The 27,018-nt window shown below is 35.8% G+C and overlaps 1 protein-coding gene across 6 annotated transcripts in view; it reads left to right on the top strand.

The window, feature by feature from the left end:
- ABCB7 (ATP binding cassette subfamily B member 7) overlaps positions 1-27,018 on the top strand; it is a 164,542-nt gene that overhangs the window by 30,066 nt on the left and 107,458 nt on the right. For 2 of the 6 annotated variants that reach the window (XM_038587743.1, XM_038587742.1), the window contains exon 2: positions 2,277-2,421. The exons of 3 other annotated variants lie outside the window; for them this stretch is intronic. In XM_038587743.1, the coding sequence (XP_038443671.1) occupies positions 2,277-2,421 (145 nt within the window). Of the gene's footprint in view, positions 1-2,276; positions 2,422-15,061; positions 15,194-27,018 lie in introns of those variants that run through there. One more of the 6 variants, XM_038587747.1, reaches the window with a different exon arrangement.

Raw genomic sequence — 27,018 nt, 5'->3', positions numbered from 1 at the left:
TTAGTTACCCTACCCTGCCATCTTACCTCCTTCCTGCCAAAGAACAAACTTTTGCTTGCATTGCTCTCATTCTTTTTTCTTTATTTCATTTAACTCCCCTTATATCTTTATTGTTTCCTTTCTTCTAGTGTCTTTGAATTTAGTTTACTCTTTGTTTTCAACTTAAGATGTAAAGTTAGGTTATTTATTGGAAATATGTCTTTTTAATGTAGGCTTTTAGTGCTATAACTTTCCCTCTGAGCACTACTTTCATTGCAACCCATATATTCTGATATGTTGGTTTCTTTTTAAAATTTGGGTCATTTTTTAATAGTTAAATATATATAACATTTTCCACTCTCACCATTTTGAAGTGTACAGCTCTGTAGCACTAAGTATATTCACGTTGTTGTTCAGTGATCACTATCCTCCATCTCCACAGCTTTTTCTTCTTTTCCAGTTGATACTCTGTACTCATTAAATACCAATTTGCTCTCAAGTCTTTCCTTTTACCTGCCTCTGGCACCCACCATTCTACTTTATGTTTCTATCAATTTGATTATTCTAGGTATTTCATATAAGTGGAATCGTAAAATATTTATATCGTCTTTTTGTGACTGGTATTTTTGACTTAAAATAATGTTATCAAGGTTGATCCATGTTGTAGCATTGTTAGAATTTCCTTCCTTTTTATGGCTGTATAGTACTCCATTTTATGTACACACTGCATGTTGTTTATCCATTCATCTGTCAGTGGATACTTGAGTTGCTTCCACCTTTTGGGTGTTGTAAATGTGGGTGTACAAATGTCTGAGTTTCTTCTTTGAATTATTTTGGTTATATGTCCAAAAGCGGAATAGCTAGATCATATGGTAATCCTATTTTTAATTTTTTGAGGAACTGCCATTGCGTTTTCCACAGTGACTACAGCATTTACATTCTCAACAGCAAAGCACAAGAGTTCCAGTTTCTTATTCTCCTTGCCAACACTATTTTTTGTTTGCGTTTTTTGATCATAGTCATCCTAAAGAGTGTGAATTTATATCTCATTGTGATTTTGATATACAATTTTCTCATGATTCATAATGTGGAGTACCTCTTCATACAGTTATTGCCCATTTTTATATCTTCTTTGAGGAAATGTCTATTGAAATATTTCACTGAATTTTGAAGCTTTTCTTTGTTATTGCCAAGTATAGGAGTTCTTTAAATATTGTGGATATTAATCCTTATCAGACATGATTTTGCAAATATTTCCTCCCATTCCACAGATTGCCTTTTACTCTGCTGACAGTATCCGTTTATATACAAGTTTTTAATGTTGATGAAATCTAGTTTCTTTTGTTGCCTGTGCATTTGGTGTCATATTCAGGAAATCATTGCTAAATCCAATGTGATGAAACTTCCATTATAATTTCTTCTAAGAGTTTTATAATTTTAGCTGTTATATTTAGATCTTTGGTCCATTTGAGTTAATAATTGTGTTTGATGTTAGGTAAGGGTACAGTTTCATTTTTTACATGTGGAATTTACTTTTGCCATCATAATTTGTTGGAGAGAAGGTCTTGACACTGTTGTTGAAGATCATTTGACTGTAGATACATAGCTTTAATTCTTAGCCCTCTCTGTACCATTGGTCTGTATGTTTTTTTTTTATGAATTGACCATACTAGTTTGGTTATTGCACCTCTGTAATATGTTTTCAAATCAGGAAATATGATGCTTCCGGCCTTGTTCTTCTTGCTCAAGATTGCCTTGACTCTTTGGGACCTTTTCTGGTTCCTTAAACTCACGATTAAAACTTCTCAACAAAATAAATATAGTAGAAAGCATTAATCGTAGGATTTTATTCTATGAAAAATGCAATTGGAATTTTAATAGAGATTGCACTGACTCTCTAGAAGGTTTTGGGTAGTATGGACGTTTTAACTATCAGTTTTTCTGAATCATGAACATGAATCTTCCCATTCATGTGTTCTTTAATTTTTCATCAATATTTTATAATTTTTAGCAAGTCTTCCACATGTTTAGATTACTTTATTCCTATTTTAATTTTTTTGTTAATTAGCTACTTGGGTAGTATGTTGTTTATGTATAGAAACATGACTGATTTTTGTGTATTGATTTTGTATCCTACAAGTTTACAGCATTTGTTTATTCTAACAGTATTTTATTGACTCTTTAGGGTTTTCTACATAAATGATCCTGTCATTTGTAAACAAAGATAATTTTATTTCTTCCTTTCTGATTTGGTTGCCTAATATTATTTCTTTTTCTTGTTTAATTGCTCTGGTTAGGACTTCCAGTACTATGTTGAGAAGAAGTGGCCAGAGTGGGCATCCTTTCCTTGTATTGGATCTTAAAAGGGAAAACTTTCAGTTTTTCTCCATTGAGTATGATGTTAGCTGTGAGCTTTTCATATATGGCCTTTATTATGTTGAGGTAAGTTTCTACTATATTTATTTTGTTGAGAAGTTTTAATCGTGAGTAGTTACTGAACTTTGTTAAATGTTTTGTCTGCTCCTACTAAAATGATCATTTTTTTACCCTTCATTTGGTTAATGTGGTGTATTGCATTGATTTACTTATACTGAACCATCCTTGTACGCCAAGGATAAATCTCACTTGGTCATGGTGTATAATCCTTTTAATCTGCTGTTGAATTTGGCTTATTAATATTGTATTGTGGATTATGGCATCTACATTCATCAGGAATGTTGGTGTATAGTTTTGTTTTTGTCGTGTCTTTGATTTTGGTATCAGTATGATGCTGGCTTCATAGAATAGGTTTGGAAATATTCCTTCACTTAGTTTTTGGTAGAGTTTATCCTTGTAGACCTCTGGTCCTGAGTTTTTCTTTGTTGGGAGATTTTTGATTACTGATTCTCTTTATTTGTCATTGTTCTATAGAGTATATTTCTTTGGTTCCGTATTGGTATTTTTGTATATTTCTAGGAATTTATCCATTTTTTCTAGGCTTTTGTTTCTTGACATATAGGTCACAATAGTCTCTTATGTTCGTTTTTATTTTTGAAGGAAATATAGTATTCTCTATTCTTAATTATTTACTTGAGTCTTTTTTTTCTTAGTCTAGCTAAGGGTTTTTATGTTTTTTTCTTTTTCTATTTTTTTATATGTAATACTTTTTTTTATTAATAAAATAATTTTTATTGGTGTTCAATTTACCAACATAACACAGAATAACACCCAGTGCTCATCCCGTCAAGTGTCCGCCTCAGTGCCCGTCACCCACTCACCCCCACCCCCCGCCCTCCTCCCCTTCCACCACCCCCAGTTCGTTTCTCAGAGTTAGGAGTCTTTATGTTCTGTCTCCCTTTCTGATATTTCCCACACATTTCTTCTCCCTTCCCCTATATTCCCTTTCACTATTATTTATATTCCCCAAATGAATGAGAACATATAATGTTTGTCCTTCTCTGATTGACTTACTTCACTCAGCATAATACCCTCCAGTTCCATCCACTTTGAAGCAAATGGTGGGTATTTGTCGTTTATAATGGCTGAGTAATATTCCATTGTATACATAAACCACATCTTCTTTATCCATTCATCTTTCGATGGACACCGAGGCTCCTTCCACAGTTTGGCTATTGTGGTCATTGCTGCGAGAAACATCGAGGTGCAGGTGTCCCGGCGTTTCACTGCATCTGAATCTTTGGGGTAAATCCCTAGCAGTGCAATTGCTGGGTCTTAGGGCAGGTCTATTTTTAACTCTTTGAGGAACCTCCACACAGTTTTCCAGAGTGGCTGCACCAGTTCACATTCCCACCAACAGTGCAAGAGGGTTCCCTTTTCTCCGCATCCTCTCCAACATTTGTTGTTTCCTGCCTTGTTAATTTTCCCCATTCTCACTGGTGTGAGGTGGTATCTCATTGTGGTTTTGATTTGTATCTCCCTGATGGCAAGTGATGCAGAGCATTTTCTCATGTGCATGTTGGCCATGTCTATGTCTTCCTCTGTGAGAGTTCTCTTCATGTCTTTTGCCCATTTCATGATTGGATTGTTTGTTTCTTTGGTGTTGAGTTTAAGAAGTTCTTTATAGATCTTGGAAACTAGCCCTTTATCTGAAAGTTCATTTGCAAATATCTTCTCCCATTCTGTAGGTTGTCTTTTAGTTTTGTTGACTGTATCCTTTGCTGTGCAAAAGCTTCTTATCTTGATGAAGTCCCAGTAGTTCATTTTTGCTTTTGTTTCTTTTGCCTTCCTGGATGTATCTTGCAAGAAGTTACTGTGGCCAAGTTCAAAAAGGGTGTTGCCTATGTTCTCCTCTAGGATTTTGATGGAATCTTGTCTCACATTTAGATCTTTCATCCATTTTGAGTTGATCTTTGTGTATGGTGTAAGAGAATGGTCTAGTTTCATTCTTCTGGAGGTGGATGTCCAATTTTCCCAGCACCATTTATTGAAGAGACTGTCTTTCTTCCAATGGATAGTCTTTCCTCCTTTATCGAATATTAGTTGGCCATAAAGTTCAGGGTCCACTTCTGGGTTCTCTCTTCTGTTCCATTGATGTATGTGTCTGTTTTTGTGCCAGTACCACACTGTCTTGATGACCACAGGTTTGTAGTACAACTGAAATCTGGCATTGTGATGCCCCCAGAGATGGTTTTCTTTTTTAAAATTCCCCTGGCTATTCGGGGTCTTTTCTGATTTCACACAAATCTTAAAATAATTTGTTCTAACTCTCTGAAGAAAGTCCATGGTATTTTGATAGCGATGGCATTAAATGTGTAAATTGCCCTGGGTAACATTGACATTTTCACAATATTAATTCTTCCAATCCATGAGCATGGAAAATTTTCCATCTCTTTGTGTCTTCCTCAATTTCTTTCAGAAGTGTTCTATAGTTTTTAGCGTATAGAACCTTTGTCTCTTTGGTGAGGTTTATTCCTAGGTATCTTATGCTTTTGGGTGCAATTGTAAATGGGATTCACTCCTTAATTTCTCTTTCTTCAGTCTCATTGTTAGTGTATAGAAATGCCATTGATTTCTGGGGATTGATTTTGTATCCTGCCACGCTACCAAATTGCTGTATGAGTTCTAGCAATCTTGGGGAGGAGGCTTTTGGGTTTTCTATGTAGAGTATCATGTCATCGGCAAAGAGGGAGAGTTTGACTTCTTCTTTGCCAATTTGAATACCTTTAATGTCTTTTTGTTGTCTGATTGCTGAGGCTAGGACTTCCAGTACTATGTTGAATAGCAGTGGTGAGAGTGGACATCCCTGTCTTGTTCCTGATCTTAGGGGAAAGGCTCCCAGTGCTTCCCCATTGAGAATGATATTTGCTGTGGGCTTTTCGTAGATGGCTTTTAAGATGTCGAGGAAAGTTCCCTCTATCCCTACACTCTGAAGAGTTTTGATCAGGAATGGATGCTGTATTTTGTCAAATGCTTTCTCTACATCTAATGAGAGGATCATATCGTTCTTGGTTTTTCTCTTGTTGATATGATGAATCACATTGATTGTTTTACGAGTGTTGAACCAGCCTTGTGTCCCGGGAATAAATCCTACTTGGTCGTGGTGAATAATTTTCTTAATGTGCTGTTGGATCCTATTGGCTAGTATCTTGTTGAGAATTTTTGCATCCATGTTCGTCAGGGATATTGGTCTGTAAATCTCCTTTTTGGTGGGGTCTTTGTCTGGTTTTGGAATTAAGGTGATGCTGGCCTCATAGAACGAATTTGGAAGTGCTCCATCTCTTTCTATATTTCCAAACTAGCTAAGGGTTTTTAAATTTTGTTTTCAAAAAATTAACTCTTTGTTTTTTTCTATTGTTTTTCAATACCATTTGTTTCATTTATGCTCTAGTCTTTATGATTTTCTTTCTTCCACTATCTTCAGGTTTAAGTTTGTTCTTCTTTATCTACCTTGAGGTGAAGAGTAAGGTTGTTTGAGATTCTCTTAATTCAGGCTGCTATAATAAAATATCATAGATTGGTGGCTTATAAATACCAGTAATTTATTTTTCAGAGTTCTGAAGGACCAATATCAAGTTGTCAGGAGATTCATTGATGAGAGTCCACTTTTTGGTTCATGATGGCTGTCTTCTTGCTGTCTCCTTCTGTGGTGGAATAGCCTGGGGATCTTTCTCAAATCTCTTTCATATGGGAACTAATCCCCTTAATGAGGCTGTACTTTCATGATCTAATCATCATTCAAAGGCCTCACCTACAAATACCATTGCATTGTGGATTAGGTTTTAACATAAATTTGGGTGGAGGACACAAAAATGCAGTCTGTTGCAAAGATCTTTCTTTTTTTACATGGGCCCTTATCACTATAAACTTCCATCTAACTGCTACTTTTGCAGCACCCAATAAATTTTGGTATGTTGTGTTTACCTGTTTGTCTCAAGAGACTTTTTCTTTTTTAAAAGACTTTATTTATTCATGAGAGACACAGAGAGGCAGAGATATAGGAAGAGGGAGAAGCAGGCTCCCTGCGGGGAGCCCCATTCGAGACTTGATCCCAGCACCCTGGGATCACTACCTGAGTTGAAGGCGGATGCTCAACTGCTGAGCCATCTCATCATCTGCTTGAAGATTCTCTCCTTTGCCCCTCTCCCCAACTTGAGGGGCACCTCCATCTCTTTCTATCTTTCCAAACAGCTTTAGTAGAATAGGTATGGTTTCTTCTTTAAATGTTTGATAGAATTCCCCTGGGAAGCCATCTGGCCCTGACTTTTGTGTCTTGGGAGGTTTTCGATGACTGCTTCAATTTCCTCCCTGGTTATTGGCCTATTCAGGTTTTCTATTTCTTCCTGTTCCAGTTTTGGTAGTTTGTGACTTTCCAGGAATGCGTCCATTTCTTCTAGATTGCCTAATTTATTGGCGTATAGCTGTTCATAATATGTTTTTAAAATCGTTTGTATTTCCTTGGTGTTGGTAGTGATCTCTCCTTTCTCATTCATGATTTTATTAATTTGAGTCTTCTCTCTCTTCTTTTTAATAAGGCTGGCTAATGGTTTATCTGTGTTATTAATTCTTCCAAAGAACCAACTCCTGGTTTTGTTGATCTGTTCCACAGTTCTTCTGGTCTCGATTTCGTTGAGTTCTGCTCCAATCTTTATTAACTCTCTTCTTCTGCTGGGCGTAGGGTCCATCTGCTGTTTTTTCTCTAGCTCCTTTATGTGTAAGGTTAGCTTTTGTATTTGAGTTCTTTCCAGTTTTTGAATGGATGCTTTTATTGCAATGTATTTCCCCCTCAGGACTGCTTTTCCTGCATCCCAAAGATTTTGAACGGTTGTATCTTCATTAGTTTCCATGAATCTTTTTAATTCTTCCTTAATTTCCTGGTTGACCCTTTCATCTTTTAGCAGGATGGTCCTTAACCTCCTCGTGTTTGAAGTCCTTCCAAACTTCTTGTTGTGATTTAGTTCTAATTTCAGGGCATTATGGTCTGAGAATATGCAGGGGACGATCCCAATCTTTTGGTATCGGTTCAGACCCAATTTGTGACCCAGTATGTGGTCTATTCTGGAGAACGTTCCATGTGCACTTGAGAAGAATGTGTATTCAGTTGTGTTTGGATGTAAAGTTTGTAGATACCTGTGAAATCCATCTGGTCTAGTGTATCATTTAAAGCTCTTGTTTCTTTGGAGATGTTGTGTTTAGAAGATGTATCGGGTGTAGAAAGCGCTAGATTGAAGTCACCAAGTATAAGTGTATTATTATCTAAGTATGTCTTAACTTTGGTTATTAATTGATTGATATATTTGGCAGCTCCCACATTCGGGGCATATATATTGAGGATTCTTAAGTCCTTTGTTGGATGGATCCTTTAAGTATGATATAGTCACTCTTCATCTCTCACTACAGTCTTCGGGGTAAATTTTAGTTTATCTGATATGGGGATGGCTACCCCTGCTTTCTTTTGAGGACCATTTGAATGGTAAATGGTTCTCCAACCTTTTATTTTCAGGCTGTAGGTGTCCTTCTGTCTAAAATGAGTCTATTGTAGACAGCAAATAGATGGGTCCTGCTTTTTTTAGCAGTCTGACACCTTGCGCCTTTTGATGGGGTCATTAAGCCTGTTCACGTTCAGAGTTACTATTGAAAGATATGAGTTTAGTGAATGACAGAAAATTTAAATGCAAATTTGGAAATGTAACAAGTGCTATGCTCAGAGATGTGTGCTGCCATGATTTCTGTTATGTATAGTTTGACCTAATCAGAGAAGTTAAAGAGGGCTTTCCTAACCAATGTGGGTTCTCAAGAATTAGTAGGATGTAAGTAGGCAAAGAAGAAAAGAGTGTTTCAGTCAGGGGAAAACATATCTAGAAGCTCTGTGGTGATAGGAAGAGGAGCACATGATAAGCTGCTGCAAGATACAATTGGAGGGATAGGTGGCAACCTAAGTATGCAGAGCCTTCCGGGCCATATTAGTTAGCCACTGATGTTAATGATCATAACAGCTTATTCTTAGGTACTTATGCGGTAGTCAGTTGTTTCAAGAAATTGTGTTGGCTGGGAAACGAACAAGGCGTAGTGGAAAGCGAGGTCGGTAGGGGGTTGCGGTGACTGGGTGATGGGCACTGAGCAGGGCACTTGGGATGAGCACTGGGTGTTATGGTATATGTTGGCAAATTGAACTCCAATTAAAAAAATTAAAAAAAACTGATCCCTGCGTGGCGCAGCGGTTTAGTGCCTGCCTTTGGCCCATGGCGCGATCCTGGAGACCCGGGATCGAATCCGTCGTCAGGCTCCCGGTGCATGGAGCCTGCTTCTCCCTCTGCCTATGTCTCTGCCTCTCTCTCTCTCTCTCTCTCTCTCTCTCTGTGTGTGTGTGTGCGTGTGTGTGTGTGTGTGACTATCATAAATAAGAAAAAAATAAAAAAGAAAAAAAAGAAAAGAAACTGTTGGTCTGTGGTAGGAGTGGGGGGGGATATTATTTAAAAACTCAAGTAATTCTGATAATATCAGGATAAATTCCTGCATATAAGCTTTTAATCTGTAAGTGTATGATTGTACATACTAATAAAACAGGTCTAAATTCTTTCGTGTATTTTGAAGATGCCCTTAGTTTATAGAAAATACATTGAAGGGATTTCTCATAATACTAACGGTATACACACACATTCGGAGTAAACTTATGTAGACTGTTTAAGACCTTTATGACCAAAGCTAATAATCATTACTGAAGATCGTAAAATAAAATTTGAATAATTAGAGAAAATACTAGTGTATTTAATACTATATGGATATTGATTCTCCCCAAATTAATTAATAGCTTTAAATGTATTCCAGTCAAAATTTGTATAGGAGTTTTTGAGGAGACCTCCACAAAATTATCTCAGTAGCTTACCTGGAAGAATAACCTGGTGAGAAAAAAAAAAGAATAAACTGGTGAGAAAAGCCATGAAGATTTTGGTGAATAAAAGTACTGCATGTGTTTTTGGGAGGAGGAACTTATTTTACCAGATATTAGACTATATAAATTAAATATTGGTACCGGCATATGAATAGGAATAATAATGAGACCAAATATCAAATTTGAAACAGACAGATATATATATATATATATTTAGTGTTTCACAAGTTCTTTAAATTTCAAATTAGTAGGGGAAAAAAGACTTCGATTTTTACCTAATACTATATGCAAAATAAACTTTGAATGTATTAATGATTAGATATTATAAAATTATACCTTAAATCAATGAAAATATATGATACGGCCATTTATCTACTCTCAGGGTAAGAGTGGCATTTGTAAGTATGAGAGAATGGCATAAACAAAATGGACAAGTGTGATGGTGTAAATGTACATAATCTTTGTGAAAGTTGATATAACAAAGCAATTTTTGTATAAGAAGCCAATAAAGAGTTGATTTCTCTAACATATAGTGAACTCATACATTTTTTTAAAAGATAAAAATGTCAATTCAAAGGTAGGTAAAGAGGTTAAAAGACCATTTTTACAGAAGGAATACTGGATAAATAGTAAGCAAATGAAAAGATTCTCTAATTCAGTATAAAAACAAGAAACAAAAACAACCCACAAAGAAGTATGAGTTCTAAACAGCTGAATCTTTTACATTCTGCTCAATTGACAACAGTAGAAACATATGCAGTGTTCCTATAGTGAAATGATTCTAGGCAGTGCTACTGGTAATGTAAGGTGGCATAGCCTTTCTGGGGGGGCAATTTGCCAAATAGATTAGAAAGCTTAAAAAATGTTTATTCCTAGGGAGATATCAGCAAATTTGTAGAGTAGTGATATTAGCTTTCTGACCAACCCGAAAAGTAATAATTAGATAGCTACCTATGAAAGAAATAGCCCTGGAGGAGGGGACTCCAGAGTCTAATTAAAACCTATAGGAACAGAATGGAGCAAAAAATAAACAGAGAACAACCATGCAGAAAGGATTGCTGGGGAGATAGGCATAATAGCCGAGACATCTAGAGAAGCTAGAAACAAAGTAGTGTAGGAAACATCAGTAATCAGCCATGGGGCACGTTAACACATGATCCCCAGTGGCCTGCTCTGCTGAGCACCTCAGCAGCTTCTGCAACAGCCTCAGCCTCCCTTTGCAGCTTTCACAGATGATGTTCTCATGATGTTTTTTTTTTTTTGGTGTAAACCCTTGTGGTCTCCTCTGCTGAAAACACTGGCAGCTTTTACCACTAAGGTAACCGACACCATCATACCATGGAGCTCCTCCTCCAAAACATGAAATACTGCTATCCTCGCGTCAAGAAGGAACTTCTGTTGTACTGCCAACCCCCTGCCCACACACCCCTGCCTTGTACCTCAGAACTGTGATCATCCTGCACATGCTTGTGCTCCACACCTTGGCTCTTTGGCTGCAAATTAATAAAATTGATGTACCACATCAACAGAATGAAGGATAAAATCATATGATCATGTCTACAGATGCAGAAAAAGCATTTGTCAAAATTCAACATCCTTTCATGATTAAAAAAGCTTTCAAAAAATTAGGTATGGAAGGAAAATACCTCAGAGTAATAAAAGCCATGATATGACCAACCCACAGTTAGCATCATATTCAATAGTGAAAAGCTAAAAACTTTTACTCTAAGATTTGGAACAAGACAAGGTTCCCACTCTTACCACTTTTTGTTCAACATAGTACTGGAAGTCCTAGCCAGGGACATTTGACAATAATCAAACATTATGTTGAAATTATTTCTCCATTTTTTTTCTTGACACCCTTCTCAAAAATCAGTTGATAATAAATGTATTGGCTCATTTCTGGAATCTTAATCTTGTTCCATTAATCTATATATCTGTGTCCTATGCCAGTACCACTTTGTCTTAATGACTGTAGTTTCATAGTAAGTTTTGAAATCAAGAAATGAACTTTAATTTTCTTCTTCAGGGACATCTTTTATTCATATGCTGGATCATCTTTTCTTATCTCCAATTATGTCATTTTCTTTTGAATCCTTATTTTTCATATACATTTTTATTAATATATACTCTTGTTTTTGTTAAGACATTTTTTGTTGAGTTCATTTGCCCTTGTGTATTTGTTTTTGTGTTCCTTCTAATTTGGATTTTATTTCTAAAATGTGCTTTTTAAATTTCTAATTATTTTTTGAATTCTCATTATTTCTGAATTTCCCCAATTTTGCTTTATGTTTTTATATGTTGTGTCTTTCTCTTAAAATTCATATCTTATTTTGAGGTATTTTATACTTCTGACCTGTTATATAAGCATGTATTATACTTTACTTGTCTGTGGTGCTGTCATTCTATTTTTTTAATACCAAATTTGAATGGGGTTTGATCCTGATAGCTTTTGTTGCTTATTTTTATGTGAAATGATTTTGCCTGAGTTTTTCGAAGGAGGCTTGGTTCGACTAGCTTTTCTTTTCTTTTTTTTTTTAAAGATTTTATTTATTTATTCATGACAGACACACACACACAGAGAGAGAGGCAGAGACACAGGCAGAGGGAGAAGCAGGCTCCATGCAGGAAGCCTGACGTGGCACTCAATCCCCGCTCTCCAGGATCACACCCCGGCCCGAAGGCGGTGCTAAACCCACCAGGGCTGCCCTGCCCTCGACTAGCTTTTCTAACTTCAAAGTTCCCTTTTGTGATGTTTTCAGCTTGTTTTCTGTGATACCCTTTATCTCTTACCCTTTTGTGTGGGCCTTCTTTTCCTTTGTTTCTATTGTCCTTATCATGCCCAATTTTAACTCTAATTCCAACAGTTTCTCCTCGTTGTGTCTTGAAAGGGAGCCCCTGTTAGTCAATTTTGAGGACTCCTGGGATTAGATTGTTCCAGCTGTTTCAGAATTTGTTATCTGAGAATCCTTGCATTGCTCCACTACTGGAATGGATAGAAGGCCTTCCAGTTTCATCTACTGTTCCTAATGTGGCCACTAGGTTTTCCAGTGAATAGTATATGGTTATTCTCCTGGTTTCAGGTCTGCATATGGCCTCTACTTATTACCACAGAATTATTGATGCTATTCAGATCATGTGGCTGTGGTGGTTTCTCTCCTGTGCTTGTATTTTGAGGTTCAAGGGAATTCCTTATGTCCTAAATTTTTTGTAAATGTTGCTTATAAGTTCTGTTCTTGGTTTTGTGTCTTCTGTCTGTAATGTTAGAATTCAAGAATATGAAAATATTATGCTTCCACTGCCCTGCTATCTCTCCTGTCATGTTAATTATTATTTTTTATTGTGGTCAAAAAAAATACCCAGGTCTGGGATTTGTAGTTCTATTTTTAACTTACTGAGGAGTCTCCGTACCTACCTACCTACCTACCTACCGACCTTCCTTTCTCTCTTTCTTTCTTTCCTTTCTTTTCTTTCTTTTCTTTCTTTTCTTTCTTTCTTTCTCTCTCTTTCTTTCTTTCTTTCTTTCTTTCTTTCTTTCTTTCTTTCTTTCTCTTTCTTTCTTTCTTTCTTTCTTTCTTTCTTTCTTTCTTTCTTTCTTTCTTCTTTCTTTCTTTCGATTTTATTTATTTACTTGACAGAGAGAGAGTACACAAGCAGGGGGAGTGGCAGAGGGAGGATAAGCAGACTCCCCACTGAGCAGGGAGCCCAATATGGGGCTTGATCCCAGGACCCCTAGATCATTATCTGAGCCAAAGGCAGACCCCTAACTGACTGAGCCACCCAGGCATCCCTCTATACTGTTTTCCATAGCAGCTGCATCATTGCATGTTTCCACCAATAGTGCACAGGGTTCTAAATTTTCCATGTCTTCATCAGCATTTGTTTTTTTCATAATGACCATCGTAAGAGTTATGAAGTAATATCTCACTGAAGTTTTGATTTGTATTTTTCTTTACTGCCATTTTTGTTACCTTCTGTCTTGTACTTTTTTTGTCCTGCCTTTCATTTCTTGCTTCTTTTGTGTTTCATTGATTTTTTTAGGGATATTCTTTGATTCCTTTTCATTTTCTTTTGTGTATCTTTTTTTAAGTTTTTAAAAAGATTTTATATATTTATTCATGAGAAACACAGAGACAGGCAGAGGGAGAAGCAGGCTACATGCAGGGAGCCCGATGTGGGACTTGATCCCGGGTCTCCAGGATCACGCCCCAGCTGAAGGCGGCGCCAAACCACTTAGCCACCAGGGCTGCCCTTTTTGTGTATCTTTTACAGGTAATTTTTGTGGTTATCATGGGGCTTTCATAAAACATAACAATATTTTTTATGCTAACAGATTTTGATTGTTTATGAAAAATTCTAATTTTACTCTCACACACACACATTATTGATGCAGAATTGTCTTTTTATGCTGTATATTCATTAAATATTTCTAGTTATAGTTATTTATTATTTTTATCGTTTAACTCTATAGTAGAAAAAAGTTATTTTTGTACCACTTTTGCATTATTATAGTATCCTTTGTCTATATATATCCTTTTACCAGCTAGCTGATTCATGCTTTCATATGCTTTTGTGTTACTATTTAGTGTCCTTTTCTTTTCAGTTTGAAGAACTCCCATTATCTTCTCTTGTAAGGCAGGCCTAGCATTGATAAACCCTGTTAGCTTTTGTTTATCTGAAAGTCTACTTTTTGAAGGCTGTTTTTGCTGAATATAGTATTCTTGGTTGGCAAGGCTTTTTTTGTCACTTTGAATATGTCTTCCAATTCTCTTCTGGTCTGTGAAGTTTTTGCTATTAGGCTTAATTGGTGCTCTATTTTCTATGATGAATCACTTTTTCTGTTTTCAAAATTCCTTGTCCTTGAGTTTTTACAATTTGATTATAAATGTGTCTTGTGGATTTTTTTTTGGATTAGTGTTTGGTCCCTTTTGGGTTTTTTAACTCTGATTGTCAGTTTCCCCTCTCTGGATATGGGAAGTTTTCAGCCATTACCTATAGAGATAATTTTTATGCACCTTTCTCTCTCTTGTTCTCAGATTCCCATAATATGAAAGGTGATTTGTTTTTTGGTACATCTTAAGTCCCTTAGGCTTTCTTCACTATTTTTATTTCTTTTTACTCCTATGGGTGGATAATTTCTAATGGCTTTTCTTAAAATTGACTGGCTCATTCTTCTACTTGATCAGGTCTACCCTTGAACCCAAGTATTGAATTTTTCAGTTCACGTTTTATACTATTTAGGTCCAAAATTTTCTTTTTTATATTTTCTTTTTCTTGTTACTTTCATTTTGTTTATGTACCATTTTACTAAGCTCATTGAGCATCTTTTTGACAATTTTTGTCATGTTATTCATATAGCTTCATTTCTTTATTGTCAGTTTCTGAAGCTTTATTTTGTCCCTTTGATGAGACTTTATTTCCCTCTTTTTTTTCATGTTCCTTTTAGCTTTGCATTGGTATCTGCACCTATGGAGAAACAACCATATTTCCTAGTCTTTATGTACTGACTGTGGCAGAAAAGACCTTCACCAATCATCCCAGCTAGACATTCTGAGGGCCTGTGTATATATCTTCTCTGGACTTGTATATGTAGATTTTTAATTAAAGGAATTTATTAGTTTATTTTTGAAGCTTGTAATTTCTTGTTCTTTTGGGTGTCTGTTATACTTTTGGTTTTCTGAAACATTACCACATCACCAAGGTATGTTTTTATTTTCAGCTTCCTCATGCATCTATAATATTCCATGTTTAACCTGTACTCTAAATCAGACAAGACAGAAAATAGACCTTTGGACAGCCTGCTAATAAGCCAGAATGTTGGATATATGCTCCAATCCTTCCCTCCTTCCCAGAGAGAAGCCTTGAGTTGTGCATCTTCTGATCATGGTGAGTGTACTACTCACTGCTTACCACTCTCTGTTCTAAGCAGCCCAAAGGCATCCGGACTGTGTTGGTTCTGTTAGAGCTTCAAGTGAAATGAGACAGAAACCGTTGCCTTGGACAGTACTCTGAAAGGCTAGAAATATGGATGCATGTTTCTCCCTCACTGTCAGGAAGGAAGCCTCAAGGTATGTGCCTCCTCCCGGTTGTGCAAAGTTGTGCCAGCTGTAGAAATGCACCAGCCACTTCTTTTGTTGTTAGCTGCCCCAAGACATCCAAACTATTCTGGTTCCATCAGCATTCCCAAGTAAGCTGAGACAGAAACCAGTACCTTGGGCAATACTCTATATGATTCTAAGATGTTGAACACAAGTTTCACTCTCTCTTCTCCTTAAGGAATAAGTTGCAGGCTGGAATGATCTGTCTTGGAACAGCTCTGCTGGCTTATGGGAAGGGTTCATTGTGGACAAAGTGAATTTGCTCTTATGTTCTTCAGTGCAACTGTTCTCAGGTACTTCAACTTGGAATGTGAAATTCTCCTTAAGGTATTTTGGTCCATGTATCCCTATCAAATCAGTGTTCCTGTGGCAGAATGCTAGGATTTTCTTTTGACTTCTTGTGATGTCATTCCTTTAACTCTAAGTAATATATGAGCAGAAAAATGCAAATGTCACAAATACACAGCTTGATGACTTTTTAAACTTAACAGACCCATGGAAATCTGTATCAGATTTGAAAGGCAATTTAGTTGTATCTAAAACTCTAGGTTTAACATTTTTTTAAAGCTCTAGAAATCCTATACTGTTTTTTTTTGCATTCAGTATAACTTATTGAAAAATATTTCTAGATTCCTTTAGATTATATTATTTTACTTTGATATTCCTAAGTTTTATTGTGAATATGTCTAGGTGATAGGGTTTTTTTGTTATTTCTCCTCTTGGCACTCTGTATGTTCTTCTAATATGAAATCTTCCATTTTTAGTTTTGGCAAATTTAATCTTTATTTTTAATTTTTTATACTTTGTTTTTAATTGAATCATAATTAACATACAGTGTAATCTTAGTTTTAGATGTAGAATATGATTCAACAATTTTGTACATTACTCAGTGCTCATCATGATAAGTATACTGTTAATCCTGTTCACCTATTTCACCCATTCCCTCCACCCACCTCCCCTCTGACAACCAGTTTGTTCTCTGTATTAAAGTGTCTGGGTTTTTTTGTCTCTTTTTCCTTTATTTTGTTTCTTAAATTCCATACATGAGTGAAATCATATGGTATTTGTTTTTCTCTGACTTATTTTATTTGGCATTATACCCTCTAGGTCCATCAATGTTGTTGCAAATGGCAAGATATCATTCTTTTTTTAAGAGTAAGGAATATTCCATTGTGTGTGTGTGTGTGTGTGTGTGTGTGTATCACATTTTCTTTGTTCATCCACCTATAGATGGGCATGCGGGCTGCTCCCATAACTTGGCTATTGTAAATAATGCTGCAATAAACGTAGGGGTGATACATATATATATGTGTGTATATATATGTGTATATATACATATAAATATATATATACACACACACATACACATACACACACAATGGAATATTACTCAGCCATCAGAAAGGACAAATGCCTTATATTTGCTTTGATATGGATGGAACTGGAGGGTATTATGCTGAGTGAAATAAGTCAATCAGAGAAAGACAATCATCATATGGTTTTACTCATATGTGTAGTATAAGAAATAGTGAAAGGGATTATAAGGGAAAGGAGGGGAACTGAGTGGGAAAAATTAGAGAGGGAGACAAACCATGAGAGACTCCTAACTCTGGGAAACAAATAAAGGGTTTGTAAAGGGTTGCAGAGAGGGTGGGGGGATGTGGTAACTGGATGATGGGCACTAAGGAGGGCACTTGATGAGATGTTATACTATATGTTGGCAAATTGAATTTAAATACGATATTAAGAAAATAAACATAGGTGTGCATGTATCTTTTTGAGTTAATGTTTCATTTCCTTTGGGTAAATATGAAATAATGGAATTCCTCGATAATATAGTAATTCTGTTTTTAAGTTTTTGAAAATATGCTTCTTTACATTTTAATTTTTCTTGGTATATTAAGTAATTGTTAATACTTACAGTTTGTGTCCCTTTATTTAACTTTTGTTACTTTTCTTTAAAATTTTATTTATTCATTCATGAGAGACACACAGAGAGAGGCAGAGACACAGGAAGAGGGAGAAGCAGGTTCCATGCAGGGAGCCCGATGTGGGACTTGATCCCCATACCCCAGGATCATGCCCTGAGTGGAAGGCAGAGGCGCCTAACCGCTGAGCCACCCAGGCGTCCTAAACTTTAAAATCTAATATTGCTATTTTCTTTCAAAGTCCTTATTCTCCCAAGCATCTCCTTCCCCAGACTCTTCCTTCCTGTACTTTTTATTTTTATTTTGTTTCCTGCTTGCCCTGTTAATCCTTGCCCCAGGCATCTGCAGCTAGTATATGCCTTTATATGCTTACAACAAATAACAGCACTGAAGGGTGCTCCACATCATAAGATAGTTCTGATGAGTGTAGAATAAGTTAAGCCCCTGAGGCAGTGTTCAGGAAGCTGCCAGACAAGTTATACAACCACATTTCTTTGAGCACAAGGCCCATATTTCCCCTTCTGGTACCAGGAAGCCATACCAAAAACCAGAGATGCTATCCATTCCCATGGCTGCCTCTAATTGGGGAATTGGGGATGGTGGGCGAGTTTGTACAAATGTCAAAACTTTCTACTGAAATTTATGAACCTTCTTCATTATTCACTCTCTGGTTGTTATAAGTTTTTAAATTAGATTCCAGAGTTTTAAAAAAGTTGTTTCTATCAGTTTTTGATAGCTTACTCATTGCTTCAGTGGATGTCACTGTTTTTGGCATTACAGTTGCATTGACGCTCTTATCAAAAAACATCACGTGTCTTATTTTTTTAAGGATTTATTTATTTTTCATGAGAGACACAGACAGAGAGAGAGGCAAAGACATAGGTGGAAGGAGAAGCAGGCTCCTCACAGGGAGCCTGATGTGGGATTCGATCCTGGATCCCAGAATCATGACCTGAGCTGAAGGCAGGTGCCCAAAAGCTGAGCCACCCAGGCGTCCCATGTCTTATTAACAGTAGAAAAATTAACCTAGGTATTTCAAGGTTATCAATCAGGAAGATGGCAGTAAACTTTCTAGGTCCAATACATTGTTGATATTGTTAGTATCGATACTGTTAGGGATCTGCATCTCCAGTCCGCCACTTACTGGCTGTGTGAATTTGGGCAGAGCAGCCGTTTTGAGCCTCAGTATCTAGTCTGTAAAATGGGAATAATATTAGTAGATACCTTGTAAGTATGTAGTGAGAATGAAATAAGATAATATAGCTTTGGACCTAAGACCAGCCAAATAGTGACTACTTGGTGAATGGTAGCAACCATGGTTCTTACTAAAAATGATTATAGCTGTTTCTAATCCACATTGTTTGTAATGCAAAAACACTTTTGCGAACCAAGAGCAGAATGAAAATCTGAAAAGTAGATAAAATACTAACTACTGGGGTGCCTGGGTGGCTCAGTGGCTGGGTGTCTGCCTTTGGCTCTGGTCATGATCCCGGGGTCCTGGGATTGAGTCCCACATCAGGCTCCTAGTGGGGAGCCTGCTTATTCCTTTGCCTATTGTCTCTGCCTCTCTCTCTCTCTCTCTCTCTCTCTCTCTCTCTGTGTTTCTCATGTTTTTACTTTTTTTAATTTTTATTTATTTATGATAGTCACACAGAGAGAGTGAGAGAGGCAGAGACACAGGCAGAAGGAGAAGCAGGCTCCATGCTGGGAGCCTGATGCGGGACTTGATCCCGGGACTCCAGGATCACGCCCTGGGCCAAAGGCAGGCGCTGAACTGGTGAGCCACCCAGAGATCCCCATATAAATAAAATCTTAAAAAAATACTAACTATCCTGGCCTTCAGTGAATCTATTCTGTTGTGGGCTGAGCATCTCTAAGGATGAACTAAAATTGAAGAGTTTTTTGGATGGATGATACTGGGAAGTCAGTCAAGATACATCGTACCATTGCATTTGTATTTCTGTGATATTTATGCCTGCATCTGTTAATTTTATATTATAAACTCATAAGTATAAGGATCATGCATTTAAATTTTTTGTTGCATACAATGTGTAAGATAATAATCTTTTGGTGTTACAACAGTGAATACAATTTAGGAAGGTTTATATGGCAATTTAGAGCAAGGTTTGTTTATTCTTGAAACATTCTAAAGTGACTTTAAGACCTTTTGGTGCTTCTTTTTAAGGCACCCAGGCACCCCAGTAGTTAGTATTTTATTTTAAGGCATTTAGAGGAAAGTACAGCTCTTAAAATGCTTCTAAGAGAGCTGCCAGTTTTCTTCCTGGCGTTATGTGAAAATAAATGTTTTAGTCATTGTGTGAATTATGGTTACCTTATGAAATTTTCAAAGTGCAGTTGAAAAGAGGAGTGGATATTTTTAGAAAAAAACTCTGACAGGTCTTCAGGGCTCAAGTAGATAAATGAGAGCAAAATTAAGATGTTTTTGTGTATGTATGTTTGGGATTGGGTACAGTATCTTTTGAAAAGGTTATTTTTTCTTATTTGAGAAGCTAACTCAATTGTTTGGTGCAGTAATGTGTTACCAGAAATACATAGTTGTGTTTTACATCACATCTCTCTTTAATTAGACTATGAAGAGGTAATGGAATAGAGGTTAGCAACCTTCTCAGGTTTGAGTGCCATTAGCAATACAATTAAAAAATATACAGAGAGAAGAGAGAGAGAAATCTAACACAAAGAGAAACAAAAAAAAAGAGTTGCAAAGAGATAAAAAGGAGACACCCATGGTGAGGACAGTGGCAGATTGCTATCAGTATCCCCTAAGGCCCATGTTTATGTACCTCTATAGTAGAAATTAACTTTCAGCATGCTAGAAACTTGATATGATAAGCTGAAAGGAATTTAAAATTCACAAAACCAAATACTTTCTTTAAAATACCTTTTCCATCTCGTGCTTAACAGAACTCTTAAGGTATTATTTGTAAGCCCTGGAGTTGGGTTTGTGTTTACATCAGTATTCTCTTACTCTGTACTTGTGTTATATAAGCAGAGCTTATGCCACATACTTCTTTTTTTTTTTTCACATACTTCTTACCAAAAGACTGCCTGTTACTAGACTTTTTTGGAATGCTTATTAAGAAAACCAAGGTATTTTGGATATGATTTACATAGTAAGTCTTGCAGAGTAACCAAGTAAATGAATATTCTATCTTGTATGAATTTAGTATTATTTTCTAGGTAACTGACTGATCAGAAGCAATCTGACACGTCCATAGAAGCATTAAACACAAATGAGCATTTATAGAAAAAAGTAACTAAATAAAGTGACAGGTCTGCTATTGATTCAAATTGCCCAGCTATGGAACTTAAAGTTAAGAAATGTGCTTGAGAGTTCTCTACCAAGTCCATATTAGTAAACATAAAGACTGAAAGGTAAAACTGTAAAGTAGCAGAAAAGAGGTTCAATTCCACCTTCTCAATTTCTTTCACATTATCTCATCATTACAGCTGTAGTGTAAAATGTGTGGTAACATCTCCATTTTTTATGTATAAATGTAGTAAGGCTAGGAATCTTAAAAGACCAAGAGATTCATACCAATTTCCTAGAGTTCTTGGGTTCTAATAAGCCAACTCAGTGAAATAATTATGAAATGTGTCTAAAATGTATCTTTAGTGAATTACTCTAACAATAAAGTTCTCTTTAGGTGTCCCCTAATGTCATGATTTAAAAGGCATTGGTTCTAAAATTTTTCCTTTAATATTGTCATTGATTTTTATTGCCTTGAATTTGGCAAATTCATTGTTCCTTGTTACTTTATTAACAAATAGCGTGAAATCTCACATACCACTTAGCTGAAATGTAGGAAGTAGTGACCAAGTTTCATGGTGACAGAAATGTCAAATAAGTGTTATATGAATAGAAACAATGCCTAAACTTCACAGAAGTTGCTTAAAATATTGAAAAACTCTATGAAGAATTTTTATGCTGTGCTCTAAATAGTCCTTGCTGCTGATGTTAAGCTCCAGAGATGTGAAAATTTGGTTGAGGAAGAGGGGAATTTTGTGCATATTGTTTGTTCATGAGTTGTTTTTCTGTGATGGTGGTGGTGGCAGTGGCAGTTTTTTGGATAGAGGTGTTTTTACTTGTTTTGCTATGGCATTCACAGAATCTTTGGAGGCTGCAGGGATTTTAGAAGTTCTCTAGAGCAAGAATTGGCAATCTATGACCCTTAGGCCAAATTCAGAATGACAGCCATTATTAGAAGGCCTCTGTGCTAAGAATTTTTTTTTTTTTACAGTTGGGGAAACCATCAAAAGAAAAATAATATTTTTGTGACATGACAGCAATTATATGAAATTAAAATTTCAGTGTCCCTAAGTAAAGTTTTATTTGAATATAGCCACACTCGTTTATTTATGTATTATCTGTTATTGCTTTTGTCCTACAATGACAGAGTTGATCAGTTGCAACAGATTAAATGCCTACAGACCCCAAAATATTTACTATTTGACCATTTAGAGGAAAAGTTAGCTAGATCTTCTTCTAGAGGCATCAAATTTGAAGCAGTGGAGTTCAATCTGACGATTTGGTGGCTTAGTGAATAAAGACTCAGGTGACAGGAGTTGTTTAAAATGTTTATGCTACACTGCCATTTATTCATTTGTTAAGCAAGCATTTATTGACTAACACAATGAAGGGAATACCTTATCCTTCAACTTTTAGCTGATAAATATTATAAAATCTAAGAAATCTGTCATTTTTTCCCTTTATCCTGCTCTCCCCCTGCTCTCTGTTCCTGTTCCCCTCATCCCCCTTTTCTTCTTACTTCCTCTCAGCTAGTTTCTAGGCAATTGGAAAGAAAATCAATTTTAAATAACATGTATCTCAAGCTTTTGATCTTTTAAAGTAGGTTAAATGTAATTTTAAATTATAACACTTTCTGTTAAAAATTTATTGAGAGCTTAATTTTAAATATTTTAAGTTTTATAATGATCAGATTATAACAATATCTACACATGACTATTTGATATTGTTCATCATCACATGCATTGTGGATGGATATTTGTAAACCCAGCTTTGTTTCCAAAGCTGCATGAATGAAGACTATCTAACTGACTCAAAAATCCCTGATGGGTTGACAGTTTATAAATTGTTTTGTAATCCCCTTTTTTAGATAATTCTTCAAGTCATAAATCCTCAGTATAACTTGAATTATGAAAGTTAACTATTGTAAAAAAGGGTACATTCATATGTAGTAATTACTAAAGAAGTTATTTAATGGGTTTATTTTTAGTAAAGATTGAATATTTACCTTAAAGAATTTAGTTTGATGGAATATGTTTCAATTTTATTAGCCTCCTCACTTAGTTCTTGGTCTTATTTACATGGAGATAGTCTGACAAATAGATGGTTTAGTGTTGAAATTTATTTTATATTTATGGAATGTCTACACAAAGCAAGATATTGTACCAATGCAATTGTCTATCAAGGGTTAATATTTTAAAAGCATTTTTGAGTATAGTTGACACACAGTTTTACATTAGTTTCAGATGTACAACATAGTGATTCAACTTCTCTGTCCCTTATACTGTGTTCACCACAAGTGTAGCTACCATCTGTCACCATACAGCACTATTACAATATCATTGACTGTATTATCTATGCTGTGCCTTTTATTCCTGTGACATATTCATTACATAACTGGAAGTCTATATCCCCCACAAGGATTAATATTTGTAATGATTATTGGATGAATAGTGCTGATCTAAATGAGAGTATACATTTATTTTCAAGGGCCACAGAATCCTTAAATCTTGGGTTCTTCCAGAATTTTCCCCCCCTCAGGTAAAATCAATAGAATTCTACAGCATAAACTTTTTAAATTACCTACCTTTTTAAATGGACTGACACATTGTCATTTTCATTATACTGTATTTATTTGGTATCTGTGTATATTAGTCATATCTATTATCTTCATTAATATATGGTTTGTTGCTTTGTGCGTGTTGCAAGGGATGTAAATAAATTCAGATGCTTGATTTATTGAGCAAATAAGTTATAATCTCGGTTAAGATTTTTAAAATCATGTTTATAGCATCTTTTTAATTTGTTTCATGAAAATCAATGAATTTTAGAGTTAGAAGTGACCTTAGAGGACATCTAATCCAAGCCTTTTAATTTTCAAATCCAGTTTCACAAAATTAATCACCTTGTTTTCTCTTGCTGCCTAAGACCACTTTAAAAAAAATTTATTGAGTTATAATTGATGCATAATATATTAGTTCTAGGTGTACAACATAGTGATTCAATATTTATATACATTGCATTATAAGTCTAGTTACCATTTGTTACCGTACACATTTAAGACAATATTATTGGCAGTATTCTCCATGCCGCATATTAATTTCCCGTGATTATTTTATAACTAGAAGTTTGTGCTTCTTAATATCCTTCACCCAGTTTGAGGCCCCACATCTCCTCCCCTATGGCAAATAGCCTTGACTCTGTATTGCTTTTTTTTTAAAAGATTTTATTTATTTATTTATTTATTTATTTATTTATTTATTTATTTATTTGACAGGGAGAGTATCAGCAGGATGAGAGGCAGAAGGAGAAGCAGACTTCCCACTAAGCAGGGAGCCAACTGTGGGGCCTAATCCCCAGGATCATGACCTGAACTGAGGATAGACACTTAATCAACTGACCCACCTGAGCACTGCCCCCCCCCCCATTCTGTATTGCTATTGTAAATAGTGATGTATTGAGCATAGGGGTGCATATATCTTTTCAAATTAGTATTTTTGTTTTCTTTGGATAGATACCTAGTAGTAGAACTGCTAGATCATATGGTACTTCTATTTATAATTTTTTGAGGAACCTGCATATTTTCTATGGTGGCTACACCAGTTTACATTCCCACCAACGGTACATGAGGGTTCCCTTTTCTTCACATCTTTGCCAACACTTGTTATTTCTTGTCTTTTTGATAATAGTTATTCTAGCAGGTGTAAGGCACTATTTTACTGTGGTTTTTATGTGCATTTTCTTCTGATTAGTGATGTTGAACATCTTTTTATATGCTGATTGGCCATGTATATGCTTCTTTGGAAAAGTGTGTATTCATATCCTGCCATTTTTTAAAAAGTTTTTTTTTATTTATTCACGAGAGACACAGAGAAAGGGGCAGAGACATAGAGAAGCAGGCTCTATGCAGGAGGCCTGATGTGGGACTCGATCCTGGGACTCTGGGACCATGCCCTGAGCCAAAGGCAGATGCTCAACTGCTGAGTCACCCAAGTGTCCCATATCCTGCCATTTTTTTTATCCTGCCATTTTTTAATTGGATTGTTTATGTTTTCTTTTTGTTACTGATTTTTATGGGTTCTTTGTGTATTTTGAATATTAATCCCTTATTGGATATATGATTTGCAATATCTTCTCCCATTTAATAGGTTGCCTTTTTGTTTTGTTGATGGTTCCTTTGCTGTGTAGAAGCTTTTTAATTTGATATGTCCTATCTGTTTATTGTTGCTTTTGTTTCCCTTGCTCTTAGGATCAAATCCAAAAACATCACTAAGACCAGTGTTAGTGAGCTTACTATGTATGTTTTCTTTTAGGAGTTTTATGGTTATAGGTCTTACATTCAAGTCTATAATCCATTTTTAAAAATATTTTATTTATTTATTCATGAGAGACACAGAGGAGAAGCAGGCTCCATGCAGGAAGCCCAACGTGGGACTCGAACCCTGGACTCCAGGATCACACCCTGGGCCAAAGGCGGGCGCCAAACCGCTGAGCCACCCAGGGACCCCCCAAGTCTTTAATCCATTTTAAGTTAATTTTTACATATGGTGTAATATAGTGGCCCAGTTTTGCTCTTTTGCGTATAGTTGTCCAGTGTTCTCAGCACTATTCATTGAAGAAACTGTTTTTCCCCATCGTATAATGTTGACAACTTTGTTGTAAATTAGTTGACTATATATGTATGGGTTTATTTCTGGGCTTTCTGTTCTTTTCTGTGATGTATATGTCCATTTAGGTTACTATAACTTTGTGGTATAGTTTAAAATCAGAGAGTGTGATACAGCTGGCTTCGTTCTTTTTTCTTAAGATTGTTTTTGGTATTCAAGGGCTCCTGGGTGGCTCAGTCAGTTAAGTGTCTGACTCGTGGTTACATCTCAGGTCATATTCTCATGGATCATGAGATTAGTCCCATATGGGGCTCTGTGCTCAGTGGGGAGTCTGTTTGAAGATTCTCTCCCACTAGTTGCACGCACATGTGCTTTTTCCCCTACTCTCTAAATAAATCTTTTTAAAGAAAGCTTTGTTTGGGGTATTCAGAGTCTTTTATGGTTTCATACAATTTTATAATTATTTTTGCTAGTTCTATGAAAAATGCCATTGAAATTTTGATAGGAATTGTATAGAATCTGTAGATTGCCTTGTATTATGAACATTTTAACAATATTCCTTGAAAACATGAACAAGGAGTACCTTTCCATTTATTTGTATCTTCATTTTTTCACCAGTGTCTTGTAATTTTCATTGTAAAGGTCTTTCACCTTTTTGGTTAAATTTATTCCTAGGTATTTTGTTCTTTTTGATGTGATTGCAAATGGAATTTTTTTCTTGATTTCTCTTTCTGATATCTTGTTATTAGTGTATAGAAATACAACAGATTTTTGCATGTGAGTTTTATATACTGCAGTTTTATTGAATTCGTTTATTCTAACAAGTTTTTGGTAGTCTTAAAGTTTTCTATGTAGAATATCATGTCATCTCCAAATAGTGAAAGTTTTATTTCTTCTCTTCTGGTGTTAATGTCTATTTTTTTTTTTTTTTTGCCTATTTGCTATAGTTAGGCCTTCCAATCCTATGTTGAGTGACAGTGGAGATAGATGGCCCACTTGTCTTGTTCCTGATCTTAGAGGAAAATCTTTTAGCTTAGCACTGTTTAGTATGATATTTACTGTGGGTTATTCATATATGGCCTTTATTATGTTTAGGTACATTCTCTCTATATCCAATTTGTTGAGTTTTAAACATAAATGGAATTTCAATTTTGTGGAATGTTTTTCTGCATTTATTGATATAATTTTTAAAAATTTATTTAAATTCAATTAATTAACATATAGTGTATTATTAACTTTAGAGGTAGAGTTCAGCTATTCATCAGTTGCATATATCACCTGGTGCTCATTACAACACATGCCCTTCTTAATGCCTGTCACCCTGTTAATCCATCTCCCCCCGACATCCCCTCCAGCAACCCTCAGTATGTTTCTTAATAGTTAAGTCTCTTGTGGTTTGTCGTCCTCTCTGATTTCATCTTATTTTATTTTTCCCTCCCTTCCCCTATGATTCTGTTTTGTTTTGTAAATTCCGCGAGTGAAATCATATAAATTTTTCTCTGTTTGACTTATTCCGCTTGGCATAATACCCTCTAGTTCCATCCACATTGTTGCAAATGGTAAGATTTCTTTTTTTGATGGATAAGTAATGTGTGTGTGTGTGTGTGTGTGTGTGTGTGTGATTACATACATACATATACACCACTTTTTTATCCATTTATCTGTTACTAGACACCTGGGTTCTTTCCCTAGTTTGGCTATTATGGACATTGCTACTGTAAACATTGGAATGCAGGTGCCTCTTCAGATAACTATGTTTATATCCTTTGGATAAATGCCTAGTGTGGTTGCTGGGTTGTAAGGTAGCTCTATT

This window comes from Canis lupus, chromosome X (genome assembly GCF_011100685.1).
Source record: "Canis lupus familiaris isolate Mischka breed German Shepherd chromosome X, alternate assembly UU_Cfam_GSD_1.0, whole genome shotgun sequence".
Lineage (NCBI taxonomy): Eukaryota > Metazoa > Chordata > Mammalia > Carnivora > Canidae > Canis > Canis lupus.
Note: the sequence above shows the minus strand (reverse complement) of the source record. Positions and strands in the feature narration are given on the sequence as shown.